At 45.2% G+C, this 15,470-nt stretch overlaps 1 protein-coding gene across 5 annotated transcripts in view; it reads right to left on the minus strand.

Moving 5' to 3' along the window:
- Nucleotides 1–252: 252 nt before the first annotated feature.
- The window catches only part of Fyco1 (FYVE and coiled-coil domain containing 1), a 62,400-nt gene continuing 47,182 nt past the window's right edge, over nucleotides 253–15,470 (minus strand). For 3 of the 5 annotated variants that reach the window (XM_030244078.1, XM_017313159.2, XM_030244077.1), the window contains exons 15-18: nucleotides 11,975–12,070; nucleotides 8,270–8,480; nucleotides 5,478–5,587; nucleotides 256–3,502 (exon numbers count right to left, since the gene is read on the minus strand). In XM_030244078.1, the coding sequence (XP_030099938.1) occupies nucleotides 3,427–3,502; nucleotides 5,478–5,587; nucleotides 8,270–8,480; nucleotides 11,975–12,070 (493 nt within the window). In that variant the 3' untranslated portion in view covers nucleotides 256–3,426. Of the gene's footprint in view, nucleotides 3,503–5,477; nucleotides 5,588–8,269; nucleotides 8,481–11,974; nucleotides 12,071–15,470 lie in introns of all 5 variants that reach the window. The other 2 variants (NM_001110253.2, NM_148925.3) reach the window with 1 other exon arrangement.

A 15,470-nucleotide genomic window follows, 5' to 3' on the forward strand; every position in this document is an offset into this window, starting at 1 on the left:
GAGGTCTGGAGCCTTATGAATGGCAGAGGATGGTAGGTGGAAGGAATCACAGGCTTGGACAGGTCTCAATACCTCAGAGAGGACCAGGAAGTTTGCCAGGACCTATCAGTCACACTCTTATCTGCGGGGAGGTGGGGGTGGGGTGAGCTGGGATGGGTTGGGGGTGGGGCCTGTGAGATGTTCTGCTTCCTGCTGGGTAGCTCTGTCGCTTATTTTACGACTTATTTTTGTCAGAGGAATAAAAGACAATGCTACTCCAAATGCCACAGTATTTGCTTTATTTAAAACCTGAGGTTAAAAAACATTTCCAAATGGCATAGCACACACTATTAAAGAAGTTTACTCAGGGATCCCAGTCTCATCCCTTCGTGCAGGTGAAGTGCTGGTGTTTGATGTGCTTCTGTGTAACTCTTTGGCAGGCAAGAATGAAATGGGTTCCTTGACCCATTATTATAAGGCCACATGGATCGTGAATTAATGAATTAAAGTGCACTCTAACTGTTAAGCCTTCCCACGGAGGCTCAGTATCACTGCAGTCACCAAAAGAACATTGAGTGAGATTAAACACACATCAAAAGGCTCTAAAAATGACCCTTGATCAGAGGTCTCTGGAAATTTAAAAAGTGCTTGAGAGGGAAAAGGAAATTATGAATTAACTTTCCTGTTTCCTCAGAAGAAATGAAATGAGACAAGGAAAGTGTGCTAAGATTCTACCAAGTAGTGTTCGTTTTTGTAAATGTGAGCAGCACTCAATAGTCTTTGTATTGCACTCCCTGGTTCTGAGGAGTCAAAGATGTCTCTCCTCTCTGCCTCCTTTTCCAAAACCTGTGAGCCAAGAATGTTTTTTTCTCAGTTTAAAGAATTCTCACAGGTTGAACCACTGAGTTTGAGTTTAAAAACAAAACCCTATGATCATCAAACCATATCTACACGATTTCCTTCTTTTTGGGCCAGGAGTGGTTTGATTACCTGGGGGGGGGGGCAATTGAAATTGTTCAGAAATAACATCTTTGTTTATATATGGCTCTTCATTTCTACCTCCAAAACCATATGGAAATTTTCAGTTCCAGATTCCTGTTTGAGAATTCCTTTGCCTGCTCTTGGTCTAGGACTAGCTAGAATCCTGGGTACTTCAGTCAGCAATACTCTCAAAGTCCACTCAGACACGGAGGGCCACTCTGTCTCAAGGTGGGTGAAGTCTCATAGTGCTTCAGTGGTATTGGCGAGCAGGCAGCTGGCAACACTACTGACCTGACTGTTAGGAATAGGCTGAGTCATTAGAGGAGAGGCTGCCCTCAGGAAGAGAATCACCAAGATCTCAAGGATGTTTCCTTATGATCTTTGGTGTAATTAAATCCAGCTGGGCCATCATCTTCCTTAATGATTCTTCAGTTGTCAATTGCATTTTTCAAAAATTTACTCCAATGACTAAACCCCAGTAAAACTGGGGACTACTTAAAACCATAAAGCTATGTATGAAAGGCACACTTACACAGGGCCAAATGTTCTCTAGTAACCTAGTGCTCAGCAGACTGGAGCAAGTACAGTACAAAGCCCATTTAGCACAAAAATAGACTATTAAAAACAGAGTTGGTATATGCCTAGTGGAGTACTATGCAGTCAGCACTGGAGCCTCTCACCTCAGGTCTGAGCTTCACAAGAACCACATGGGCCTCCTGATGAGTGACTGAGTTCAGGATGAACTCAAATGTAAGGTCTCAGGCCCCTCCCAGGCCACCAACACAGCAGCAACTCAGTGAATGATGGCTCTTGATGAAGATGGTGGCAGTGACACCAGCAGAAGGCCATGAGTTTGGCCAGTGTCTCCAATATACCCTGGAAAATCCAAGCAATAAAAATGAGATCCTATTTGGTACTGGATGCTGTTGATCTATTGAACAAGCTGGCTTCAGCATTCCATTTGCAAGAGGGTAGAAGGGTTCAAAGGTAAGATAATTTGGCTTTTAGCAATCTCAGGCCACATACAGACCCACAAGAACCCAGGGTAGCCTTCAAAGGCTCAGCTGAACATGCTGGCTTCTTCACACTGAACAAAGTTGCCATCATGGGTAAATTCTTGGTGGTAGGAGTAAGAAGGGGCCAGAGAGAACAGGAAGCTATCTAAGCTATCTATTTGCCTGTCCTAGAAAAAGAAACAGTAAACTGTCTACAACATCAGGTGTGAGCTAACTAGCAGGAAGTAGGCAAACAGGGAGGGAGTGACAAATGGAAGTTATGTCCTGTTCTTCCACTAGGTAGCCTCTTAAGTTACCAAAGACTTTTCTTTCATAGAAAGGTTGCAGGGATTGACAGTAGGTCTTACCCCAGCCCCACTCATTAGTAAACAGCTGTCTGCAGCTGAGGCAGAAACTCTAGTTTATAATCACAGATGGGCTCTAGGCTGACACGTGAGCTTTGGTGCCACTGTAGGGAACTTAGCCTGTATTTGGACTCCTGCTGTCCATATGCAGAGCTGAAGCCTTCATGTAGTAGTTGCTTTTTCCTAGACCTCTGTTTGGTTCCTGAGTGTGTGTGTGTGTGTGTGTGTGTGAGTGTGTGTGTGTGTGAGTGTGTGTGTGTGTGTGTGTGTATGTGTGAGTGTGTGTGTGTGTGAGTGTGTGTGTGTGTGTGTGTGTGAGTGTGTGTGTGTGTGTGTGTGTGTGTGTGTGTGAGAGTGTGTGTGTGTGTGTGTGTGTGAGTGTGTGTGTGAGTGTGTGTGTGTGAGTGTGTGTGTGTGTGAGTGTGTGTGTGTGAGTGTGAGTGTGTGTGTGTGTGAGTGTGTGTGTGTGGTGGTGGTGGTGGTGGTGATTTAGATCTGCTGAGTGGCCTTGCTGAACAAAGCCCCCGAGCAGACAAAGGCTCAGGAGAACAGCACAACAACTCTGGCCTCCCAAAGTCGCTGAGTGGAAGAAGCAGACCCCACTTATGGGGAAATTAACGAATGGGGGCATCTTTGACATGATGACCCTGTAGTGTTTTTCTCCTAGGACTACCCAAGGCTTCACAAAGTGGCCAGGGCAGTGGCCCTTGGCCTACAATCTTGGCTGTTGAAGAGTAGATATACTATCAAGACCACGTCTGGCCTGAAAAATACCACACAGTAGATTGTTACCAGCTGTGATCCCAGGTGTGGTTAATGGTGTCACTTTGGATGAAAAGGCTGAGTCTTGTACCTTGTTCTTAGGGGCTCTGGGACCTGAGAGTAACGGCTGCATGGAGCCAAGCGCACTGTGGAGCCCAAGGCCTCTGCCAAAGCTGCAGAACTGCTGAGCTGGGGGCACAGCTGATTTTCTTTCTTTTGCTTCTAATTTTTTAATATTTAAAATTTTGTGGATGAGTGTGCGTGTTCATGTTTAATGAGATAGGTGAGGAGGAGTAGTGTTTCCTGTGGATGATGAAGAGCTAATTAGAGTTCAGGTACTGATGCTATGGGAAATCGCTTCCATCGTAGATCACAGGCCGGTCAACAGTCAGGTGGTAAAGCACTTTTTTGGAGATAAATCTGAAGAAATAGAAACGGAGAATGAATGTGTTACTTTTAGCGCAGCTTCTTTTGGGGTCTCATGTCCCTGATTGTGCTTGGCTGGGTGTAGGAACCAAAGTCTCGAAGGAACCAGCCTTTGGGGACCGGACAACTTATAGATCACTTTAGTGTTCCTTGTTTTCCCTATCCCATCATCTGCCCTTCTAGTCTGGTACAGTTCTCTCTCTTCAGGAGGTCCCAGTACTCTCACTTATGGGCTTCTTGGGGTTTGAGTGAAGAGTGGGGCCGCAAGTCTCTGCCCTCACTTGTCTAGCTGCTCTGAGGTGCCAGTGGTCAGGACTGCATGGGGAAATGAAGTAGGTGCCATGGGCTGTCTCAGCAGAGGCCAGAATGTACAGGATGTTCATGTGCCATGGGCAGAGTTCATTTTCCAGCGCACTATACCACCCAGGTTTCCCAGGAGCCTGTGGGAGGCTTGCATGCTGCCCTTCACTTCTCTTTCTCTCTCTCCCCAGATCGAGGCTCAGTGAGACACTGACAAGTAGCTAGAGCTGCAGCAGGAAAAACAAGGCTAGATTGATCCTGACCCTTTCCTAACCCTGCCCCTCACTGCTAAGTGACTCCACAGACAACTTCCCGAAAAGGCTGGCCATACTCCATAAAGCCCTGCATATTCGGGCAGAGAATTCTAGTACCTAGGGCAAAACAGGACAAGTGGGAAGGTCACTTCCACCCTCTTGGGTAGTAGACAACCCTGTCCACAGGCCTGAGAGTTCAAGGCCTGAGGAGCTGAGGTAGAGTATGGGAATAATTTTTGCCTAGAGTATCCTATCAAGTTACTCTGCTAAAAGCCAAATGCCTGTGAGGGAGGCAGACAGTCACAGGCAAGACAGGTTTGTTTCAAGAGACAGCCCCAGTGAAGACGGTGTCTGGAAACCATAAGCTCGCCCTAGGGACAAATGTCTCAACTTGTGTACAGGACAGATGCTGTTCATATGGGTGCTCTGTCTTGGTCCCTTTTCTAGCCACCTGCCTATCATTCCCTTTTATTGTTTCATGCTGACCATTCCTGAGATCACACCCTTGAGCCTGCAGCTGAGCCTCAGTACTGCCTGAAGCAACTGGGGAGCTCAAGATGGCAAAGGCTGCTCCTGTGACATACAACAAAGCCTAGAGGGTTTGTCCTTTTTTGGTCTCATTTTTTCTTTTATATTCAGGTGCCCTTGGCTTTTCCTGGACTTCTCAAAGTCCTTCTATGGTGGGTGTGACATTAGGAATCAATCTGAGAGAGGTGAGCACAACTAGGATGAGGCTAGCTTAAAGCCAGGTGCTTGGTGCAGCTCCGGCACCTCCATTAGCCATGTGACCTAGAGCATCACTATTCTACCATTCAGTCCTTATCTCTCTAGAAGAGGACGATGCTGAAAGGCAGAAGTGGGTGGCTGGTATATTGTAAGACTGTAAGTGTTGGCCTACTACTGGAAATGAATGAAAAAAGTCCCTTATAGGCTCACATATTTAAACACTTGGTGTCTGGCTGGGGGCAATGTTTGGGGAGGAGGTCAAGCTTTGCTGAAAGAAGTATGTCACTGGGGATGAGCTTTGAGAATTTATAGCCTCGCCCTGTTTCCAGTTTGCTCTCTTTGTTTCCTGCATTTGAATACAGACTTGATCTGTCTGATTCCTGCTGGCTGTCTGCTGCCATTATGGACTCTGCCTCTGAAACTAAAATTCCTTCTTTTAGTTGCCTTTAATTGTGGTGTTTTATCACAGCAACAGAAAAGTAACTTGACAGACTTGCTTTCATAAAATATACCATGAGCAGTGAATAGAGCAGAGGGGTCTAAATTACAGAATCACTAACAAAAAACTTTGACTCTTGATTCTGAGTATCTATCTCAATGCTAGAGAATAGAGGCAACGATGCATAGTCAGGTGGACACATGATAGACAGGTGGACGCATCAGATGCCATGACTAACTGAGGTACCCACCTTGAAAAGGTGTTGTCAAAGATGAGCAAGTAGATGCCAGGGATTCGGACCTTCAGCTGGCCCCGGATGTTCTCCTTGTGGGAATTGCATCGGGTGGTGGGAATGAGGACCTGGCAGGGAGAGCAATGAGAAGGTATCACAGAAGCTGAGGGCCTGTGAGTCCTCTAGGTAGGCCAGTACTCTGAATGACGTCATAGCTGTATAGGGCTGGGACTAGAACTTGGCCCCAGCAAGGGTGGGCTGTCACTGTAGAAGGATGGTGGGTATGAGTTTCTTCTTGAGTCATGAACTAGTCACCAACATCCCTGACTATGTTGGTGTCAAGCTGCTCCACCACCTGAAGAAACAGAACTTCTATGCTTCAGGAAGTCAGGGCTAACTCTATATGTCCATTTGACCAGACGGCTTCGAGTGGGCTCTAGTGCTGTCCTTGGTACTCATAGGACACTGAGTCCTTCTTCCATATTGACATCCAGGCTCTCTATAAAGCTCCTGGGTTCATTTTCCTCTGGGAAAGACAGCTATGGCTCCACCCAAGGCCTCTCACATGGCATCACCATGGAACCCTTCTTTTACCTGGTCCTGGCTGGTCCATGCAATTATCTTTCCAATCCTGAGTCTTACTCCTGTTTATTCTCTCAGAATCACAAATTTGTTCCCAGAGGGCAAATCTGCACATACAGTGAGTGGACTAGGGCTAATTCTTGGATGTCAACTTTATCGCCACTGGGACAAGGTCTTCTACCTGAGTATCAGCTAAAGCACAGGCCTAATCTTAGAAGTTATATGGGCTAGCAAAGTGGATCAGTAGGTAAAAGAGCTTGTCTTACAAGTCTGATAACTTGGAAACCATGTACAAAGGTGAAAGGAGGGAATTGATTCTATAAAGTTATTCTCTGGTCTCCATGAATGTACATGCCATGAATGTATCCCTTTTTTCCCCAATAATAAATAAAGAAAAACAAATAAAACTGAAGATGGAAGAGATACCAGTGTTCTAATTTGATAGCCCATCAAGTGCTCTCTCTCTCTCAGGTCCTTTGAGCTCCTAACATAGCAAATGATGTCAGAAATGACTATTTTTATTCAACCCCCTTAACTTGCAATGAGACAGTCTTAGTCAGTGTGGCCTTCACTGTAGGTACAGGGGTTCCCCCTTCCCTGGTCAGTATTCCCTTCTCTCTCTCTCTCTCTCTCTCTCTCTCTCTCTCTCTCTCTCTCTCTCTCTCCCTCTCCCTCTCCCTCTCCCTCTCCCTCTCCCTCTCCCTCTCCCCCCCCTCTCTCTGTTAATACTTAGAACAGATTTGGGTGTTATCCCATATCTCTCTGTCCCCAGCAGACTCCACAGAATCCAGGATACAGTAAGAGTCAACTATTAGTTGTCCAAGGACCTAACAAGGTTCCTATATGTTGTTATGAGACCCGTGTACAGCCATCTATTTTCTGAAAGGCCTAGGCTGTTTAAGGGCATGTGAGAAGTCCCCTGAATAGGTACTAAAGATGTAGACTAGGAAATAGGCTATCTAGGCTCATGACTTTTCAGGGGACCATAGGCAGTAAAAATAGTATCTTCTGTAGCTGACTGGTGAACTAGGCCTGGAAGGGCATAGGAACAGCTAAGTATTCTAGACATGGGCTTTCTATGCCCCCTTGTGTTCACTGCGGGAAAGGACAGTGGTGTCCATTAAACCCAAGAAGGACATCTTGGAAGTCTGAGACAAGGTTGGCTGAACCAGGTCCCTAAGATTCATCTGTCATGATGATTGGTGGGTAGATAACAGGGCACGGGAGAAGCCCGTAGTGTAGTTAAGAGACACTTATACAGCTAAGGGCCTGGCACCTGAGGTCTGCAGGAGGACTATGACAGAGGAGAGCGTCACTTGGTGCTGCTTTATCTGCCTACTGCCAAACACAGAGAAGTGAAAATTAGCCCTGAAGAGCCTATTGCCTACCCATACTTGATTTCTATCCAAGTAGATAAAAAAAGCCTCTGCCAGTTGACTATGTAGGACATCAATTGCCTATAACTCACTTTTTGCTCCAGCTCAATGTGTCTGATAGGCTTTACCATTCTTTTTCAAGATTCAAATTTAACTTGCATTTCTACTCTTTATTATTCCTCTCTGTCTTATAAACATGGGAACTAAGATGCTTGGCATGGAAATTCCTCTTCCTCAACCCACAGTGAACCAGCACCCCCTAAGCTCTATCCAGCCCTTTTGTGCCTCTGAACTACTCAATTTGGGCTGCTCAGTGGAGTTGCTAAAGGTTGCCTACATACCCTGATTTAGTAGTTTCAGATTTGGCCTAAGCATTAGGGTTTAAAGGCTCTCCATGGGTTTCCAGTGTACAGCCACATGGTTAAGAACTGCAGTCCTGCACTGGCAACATTTTACACCTAGAATAGTCTGGGTTTTATCAAGCTCAACTGCCCAAATCATAGTGGGGCTTCCTTTGCTGTTGACCTTGTAGGTGACACATGGAACATTCAATATAACTGGGGATGGAGCTCATACCTCCCAAAGCATCCCGATCCTGCTCTGTAGAGCTCTGTGAGAAAGTTATCACTAAACAGAATCCTGTATCTTTCATGTCTCTGAGATTTACCTACAGCTCTATCCAAAGGTCAAACGGAACACATGAGGCACAGAGCTAACCTTTAGCTGTGTGGAGACAGCTCTCCTGAGCTTGATTTCTGGGTCATCTTTCTCCAAGGTAATCAAGCTTTAGGTGCTTTGCCTGCTCTGGGGAAGGTCTGCCCAGGCACCTGGAAGTTAGGGAGCCTGGCCTACCTTGCACTGGTCGAGCGGCGTGTCTTCTGTCTCTTGGAAGACCACACTGAAGGAGATGCTCTTGGGATCAGAAGAGAAGACCCAGCTGATGGTGAGGCCAGGCTCAGCCACGGTGATGGTGATCAGGCTGTAGGTACTGGACCTCACAAACAGCTCCCTGCTGCCCTCCCCGAAGCTGGCGACCTCCTCTACTGTGAGGGGTAATTTGATCCTAAAATAAAAGTTCAAAGACAGACCTGGTTTAATGGATTATCTGAGGTAACCAGAGATTTGAGACTCTTGGTAGATTAGGCCTGGCCATTCCTGACTAACATGTTTAGGAGATGTTCAGCTCAGACAAAAGGTTTAGTCTGAGTGCTTATCATTCAGTTAGCATAGTTCCTGACACTGAATCAAGGCTGTGAAAGATACAGGACAGCCTTGCCCACATGGAGCTGAAAGCTCACAGAAACTGGGGAGAGGGCAGGGCAGCCTGATTTACTCTGAGTCCCTTTTGGGCAGGGTTTGAGTTCGATGATGTAGTCCTATTACACCCGTGAGGTTGCCCCACAGCTCAGCCACCCTCTTTCTTCCTTTAAGTTCTGCCTCTTCCTTTCGCCTAACTAGACATACCTCCCACAATCTCTCTTTGCAGATTTATGTGCAAGGGGTTGGAGGCCAAACCTGAGAGAGTGTGGGTCAGATTTCACAACTGTTTCGAGTTTTATTTTCCAAGTCTGTAAAATGGGAACAACCATGTTCTCTTCACATGGCCATTGCAGTAACCCTGATGTCAGTGCTCCTGACTTCAGAGTCATCTCTCCAGGATTCTTATGATATCTTCCCCAAAAAACAGACCTCAATGTTTCTGCCCTGGCTGCCCCATGTCTTCTTTATACTTTATAATCCTTTTTTCAAATGTAAATCAAGTGACTCTTCATCTCCAAATATGATCTTTGGATTCCTGTTCCCCTCATATTAAAACCCAAGTCTTTATAACGGCTAATAAGGCCCCACTGATATGAATGTCTGTTCCTTTTGGATCCTGTCTTCCTTATCCTCTGCTTCAACTTACACTGGTTCTTTTTCATACTCTTGTTAAGAAATATCAAATATGTGTCTTTTCTATCAAACACTATAAAACTTGTATTTAGGACATTGCCTTTAGGGCTTTTATCTCCTCCATCTTAAGACTTTTATGCAAATTTTACTCATCTTCTCCTAATAATACTTTTGCTTTGTTTACACAAAGGTTAACTGCTATATTCCAGAAATTTGATGGCCAGGAACAGAGACCCTTCTCTTCGAAAAGGGACCTCTTTCTCCTTCTTCCTTTATTTGCTGTGTAAGACTAGCCAATTGAATTAAGCCACCAGGGAAAGGACACAGTCTCTACCTGTATTATAATAAATACCAAACACACTTCCTGTCTCTTGTGTGCTTGCTCGTTCAAGCACACCTCTTCATCAAGAATAAAGGTTGCCTTGTCCAGATACTTCATTTGGTGTGGTGGTCTCTTTCTATTTCTTTGCATTCCAGAACTTACTGCTAACACCTTTAACTTAGTAGGCAATATCTATTTTTAAAGGCTTTGTCCTGGCTGTTCCTTCTGTCTGAAATACTATTCCCTCAGGTGGCTCTCTGGCAACTTCTTTACATCCTCCAAGTCATACCATTGTAATGCAGTCTACAAGAAACTGCAAATCCCTCTTTCTTCTAATCCTACTCTTCAGTTACATTCTTCTATTTCAAACATCACATTTTATTTTCTTGTTTGCTTATTTTCCTTGTTCACTGTCTGTCATTACTCAGCACAACATAAAATTTTCCCCCAGAAGGGGTCTTTTGTCTTCTTTGTGTCCTAATGTGCTTGATGTAGTAATGAATAATGTTAGCAGAAGAGTGAATGGTTCTTTTCAGCAATGACAGTACAGCCACACTATCACCAGAAAAAAAGATTACCAGTATATATGCCTATACTCTACATCGTAGCTCACAACTGCCTAATTTCAATTTCAGGGGATCTGATGTGGGCACCAGTCAGGTTTGCATGTAGGTAAAACACCCATATGTGTGTGTGTGTAAAACAAACCAAAAAGCTACCACTGACAACACAAAAAGTAATATATATATAAAAAAAGGATAGAAGCAGAGAAGAAAGATTATTAAGAGGCACAGGGAATGTTTTAGTGACAGACTTGATTTCTTAGTCATGTTTTTTATGATACTACATTATTTATTAAAAATCTAACCATTGTACACTTTAAAGGACAAGCTTAATGTATGTAAATTATGCTTTAAAAATAAAAAGTACAATCTGAAGCCCGTGATGCAGTTAAAATGGATATCAGGGTTCAGGCCTAAAATACCTAGGAAGGAGAAAACAAGAGCTTACAGCTGGGTATGAGATAGCCAAGCTGAGCACATAAGAGGAAGGACGGGGTGCTGGGGGCGGGAGGGCAGGCCGGGGCGGGGGGGGGGGTGGGGGGGGAGGAAAAAGCCAGTGTCTGTATGATCTGGCTCTGGCTGGTTCCCACTTCTACAAAGGGATATGCACAAGGCCCTAGCTGGTTCCTACTCCACAACAGCCCTACTGATAACATAGACATGTCTCTGGCTGGTTCCCACTTCTACAAAGGCCCTAACAAGGAGCCGTTGCCCTTTCACATATTCTTGCTTCTAATTCAGCTAACTCCAACAGATGAAACTGTGGGTAAGAGCAGCTCCTAACATCAATCTTCCACGTGGTAAAAAAGAGTACAGGAGGAGATCTTATCCAATTCTGTAGACAAAGAGATGGACATGAGGCAATACAGAAAAACCATAGCCACATCTTAGTCGGTGTGACAGGAGTTGGTGTTAGCTCTCCACAAACAAGTATAAGAGTCCATGGTAAAACTACAAGCCAGTGGGGTTGGGATGTAGCTCGGTGTTAGAGAACCTGTCTCATGAGACTGAGTTCAAGTCCAAGCACAGTCTAAAACAAAACAAGATGAAATAAGCCCTACAAACTGGCCACATACAAGTATGAACAAAGAGAGGAGTCTAATGAACTACTAATAGACGCCATCAAGCTCTGAGACCAGCAACACCTGTAAAATCAACAGCTAGAAAGCTAGCAGCCAGCAGTCAGGACCAACAGCTGGCAAAACTAGCCAGAGATGAGCAGGAAGCTTCAAAATGTGATTACTCCCCCGGGCAAGCAGCATGTGAAGAACACACAATTATCTCCCCGGTTGGGTGAGGGAAGTATACAGGATGTGCAATTCTTCAACTTGCTTGGCTTGTGATATGCTCAGAGAACTAGCCCATGTCAACAGAAGTCACCGCAGTCTTTGTCTCACCCAGCTACAAGTCTTGCCTCCAGAAAATAGCTCAATGTTTTTTCCTGTCTTGGAATTCTTCTCACTTTCTTTACATTTTCTCACTTTTTGTTAACTTTTTCTTAATAAAGCCTGCTTTTGCTTTATTTACTCCCATATGTGTCTTTAATCGCTATCCACTTGGCCTGATGTCTGTTCTTTGGTTAGTGATTGCCTGGTATCTGAGTGTTTGAGTCACATACATCTAGGCTGAAAAATGCCCTGTTACCCTCAAAGATCTGCATCATTCCACTGGGTGGGGCCAGCTCTGGCTCTGATAGGACAAGTGTCCCTTCTCCAGACTCCATTCCCTGGGACTTCTCTGCACTGGCACAAGAGGCCCACTTAGCAGCTTGCCACTTACATCAGCTCTCCTGACTTCAGCAAGCAGATTTCAGCATCTTGCCCCATGGGCACGTCTTCAGTGTCTTCAGGGGTTAATGAGTTTGATGTGGTGTCCCTGAAACATCACAAAGGAGAACAAGCCATTAGCTATCAGCACGTGAAGTCCTACCGCCCAAGGTCTACACTGTGGTCCGCAATGAAGCAAGGACTTCAGTGGGGACAAAAGTGATGACAACAGGGCTGTAAGAGACTGCATGGAAGGAGTGTGAGTGCACACAAACACCAATGGGTCACTCTCCTCTTCCCACACCAGCAAATCCTCTACTGGCAGCAGAGGCAGGGATGACAACAGAATCATTGCCTTCTTCCTTCTAAGTATTGGCCCCGGGGTACAAGAACCAACCCTTGCAGAGTTGGTTCCAGAATCAGACACCTTGACTATAGCTCAGTCAGTAAAACTGTCTAGGCAGAGATGAGACAGAGCCATATATTAAAGAGGGCAGAGTGAATACCTACTTCCTCTTTCCTCCCTAATGTACCATCAGGAGTACAGAAGGAGCTGCCTTGGCACTGGGGCTGTTCCAGTTTCCAAAGTGTACTGTGTGGACCACCAAAACCCAGGGAGCAAGTGTTATATACAGCATCTCCCTCTTAGAAAGTTATTTTAGGCAGCTGTCTAGCTGCTTCCCCATTCAAACATTCTCTCTTGGATAGAGGAAATCACTCTTAAGACTCAGTATGCTAAAGTCAGAAGTGCATTATAGGACTCAGTTTGCCTGGTATGGTGGTACATGCCTTTAGCACTTGGGAAGCTGAGGCAGGTGGATCTCTATAAGTTCCAGGTCTGCCTGGTTGACTTAAGAGTGTTCCAGGACATTCAGGGCAAGCTACATACATAGACCCTGTCTCAAAGAAAGAAGGAAAGAAGAAAGGAAGGAAGGAAGGAAGGAAGGAAGGAAGGAAGGAAGGGAGGGAGGGAGGGAGGGAGGGAGGGAGGGAGGGAGGGAGGGAGGGAGGGAGGGAAGAAGACACCAAGCCTCATCCCCTGACCCCTCCACCCCAGTTTTAAAAGCAGCAAACTATTGCTGGGGAGAGGAGACCCTTCATGGAGCAATCTGAAAGCTGTACAGAGAACTCCAGAGATGTAGCTTTTACTAGTTCTCACCTATTCTAGTATGTGCTTTTTGTGAGGCAACTCCCCACGTTACCCATATTCCTGTACGTAACAGCACTAAATTCACCGAGTCATCAAGCTAGATTTGGATGGAAGTTACTTTGGCTGTTAGTGCCCTATCTGGTATGTTCTTGTATTTATCTGACCATGGAACATTGTGAACACCTGCCAAGATTACTGACCCTCAAAACACATTGGCAGATAAAAGTTCCTGGATGGGGACATGAGCCACAACTGTTTCTCCAAGGCAGGGCTGGTGCCACAATCAGATGCTCTGACTGCAGTTCAGTATGTTCCCACTCAGGGCTCTATGCTCAGTCTGGCTAGTAGCTCTCAGAAGTCTCATAATCCAACCAACTTCAGTTGACAACTATGCCCAGGAAGGCACAGGCCCAAAAGAAAATGGTCTGCTCCCAGGTGAAGGCCTTAGTTAGAAGGTCTCCTGCCCAGCATGACTTCTCCAGATGTTATAACCCTTTTCAAGGGTTGTAGAGGATTCTTTCAAAATGCCCCAGGGTTATGGTCAGTGTGTCTCAAACTTTCCTCTCACCAAAGGCTCTTGCTTGCCTAGACACCAGGCACATTCACTCCATCTTCACATGCTGGTTTGCAGCATTTTTTGGGGGGAACTTTGGCCTTTCCTAGGTAGTCACATAAATGCATTAAGGGACAAAACAAGTTTGAGAATGGCAGGAAACACAAGCAGGACCACTAGAGGACACCCTATCTCCTTCTATAGCTATGTTCTTTCTTTCCTGTTGACAGGGTTTTCTCAGCCTAGAAAAATCAGTGTTCTCAAGTGACCTTTTCCCTTTCCTTACTCCAGCAGTAGGCCTACCTTTAGCTTTCCTGGCTTCTTAGGGTGACATGACCACCAGTCTATTGCTGCACTCTTCTCTCTAGGGCAGTGGTTCTCAATCTTCCTAATGCTACGACCCTTTAATACAGTTCCTCATGTTGTGTTGACCCCCCAACCATAGAATCACTTCATTGCTACTTCATAACTGTAATTTTGCTACTGTTATTAATTGTAATGTAAATATTTGATGTGACCCCCCCCAAAAGGGGTTAAGACCCACAGGTTGAGAACCCCTGCTCTAAAGTAATGATCCCAGTGTTCCTAGGATTCCCATTGCATACACAGTCTATGTTTAACAAATGTCTGAATTATAAGCCTCAGTGTAAGGGACTTTTATACCCCAGATGCCCATGTAATCAATACTCCAATTTACTAAAGAATAAAGAATGGCTCAAAGGTTAGGAGTATTTGCTATTCTTCCAGAGGACCCAACTTCAGTTTCCAGCACCCATATTAGATGGCTCACACCTGTTTGCAACTCCAGTTCTAAGAGATCTAATACCCTGCCCTCTTTTGGGCTCTTTAGGCATGAGCAGTCACATGCACATACACACGCAGATGTACAGAGGATGCAGGTTTGGATCTCAGTGTCCACATAGTGGTTTACGACTGTCTGTAACTGCAGTTTCAGGGATCTGACACTCTCTTCTGGCCCCCACAGGCACTACATGCATATGGTGCACATATAAATAGTCAGACAAAATATCTGCACAGATAAAGTCAAAGTCTTAAGAGAAAAAGAATAAAGAGGTACAGAAACAAGAGGCTAAGGGTCCTACCCCTGAAGCTCATACCTCTCCGTGTCATGAGACACCTGGGTACTTCTAGTTAGGCCTCTAGCATTCCTTTGTCACAATTCCAAATATTGTAATTTGTTTCTCATTTTATTAGTAGATAACAATTCTCTAGGCTGCCAAGAACAGAAGCTCCACCCGAGAAATGCCCAGCAGCCTGTGATGTCTTGCTTATGGTCTTGCCATTTTGTCACTTGCTCTACTGAATGCCAGGCTCTAGGAGAGGATTAGGAATCTTCAGTTCAGATTGCACTGCCCAACAGTGATCACCAGCCACAGGTTCCCATGTAAACTTACATTAATTAGGATCAACTAAACTAAGAATTCAGCTCCTAGTTTGCAGTAGCAAAGGCTTCAAGGCTTCAGTCACCACACAGGCTGGTGTTGCACAGAGTGGCACAGAACACATTCACCGCGGTAACTGACATCCTTTCTGTTTAACAGACAAGCAAAAAGCAGCACTTCTAAGATCTTGGCTTCTGAACACTTGGTTTTTATGGTCTGTTCAGAATACACAAACCTACCTATGGTGCCAATAAACAAGCCATTTCTAGCTCATTTGCAAATAGCTGGCTATTTCCTCAAGGACATTCAGCCACAAATTTGTCCTCCACAACTCTGCCACTCATCAGTGTCCTGTGCTAACTTCTCCTCCCCCAAGCAGCACAAAACAAAACAAAAACAAAAC

This window comes from Mus musculus, chromosome 9 (genome assembly GCF_000001635.26).
Source record: "Mus musculus strain C57BL/6J chromosome 9, GRCm38.p6 C57BL/6J".
Taxonomy (NCBI): Eukaryota; Metazoa; Chordata; class Mammalia; order Rodentia; family Muridae; genus Mus; species Mus musculus.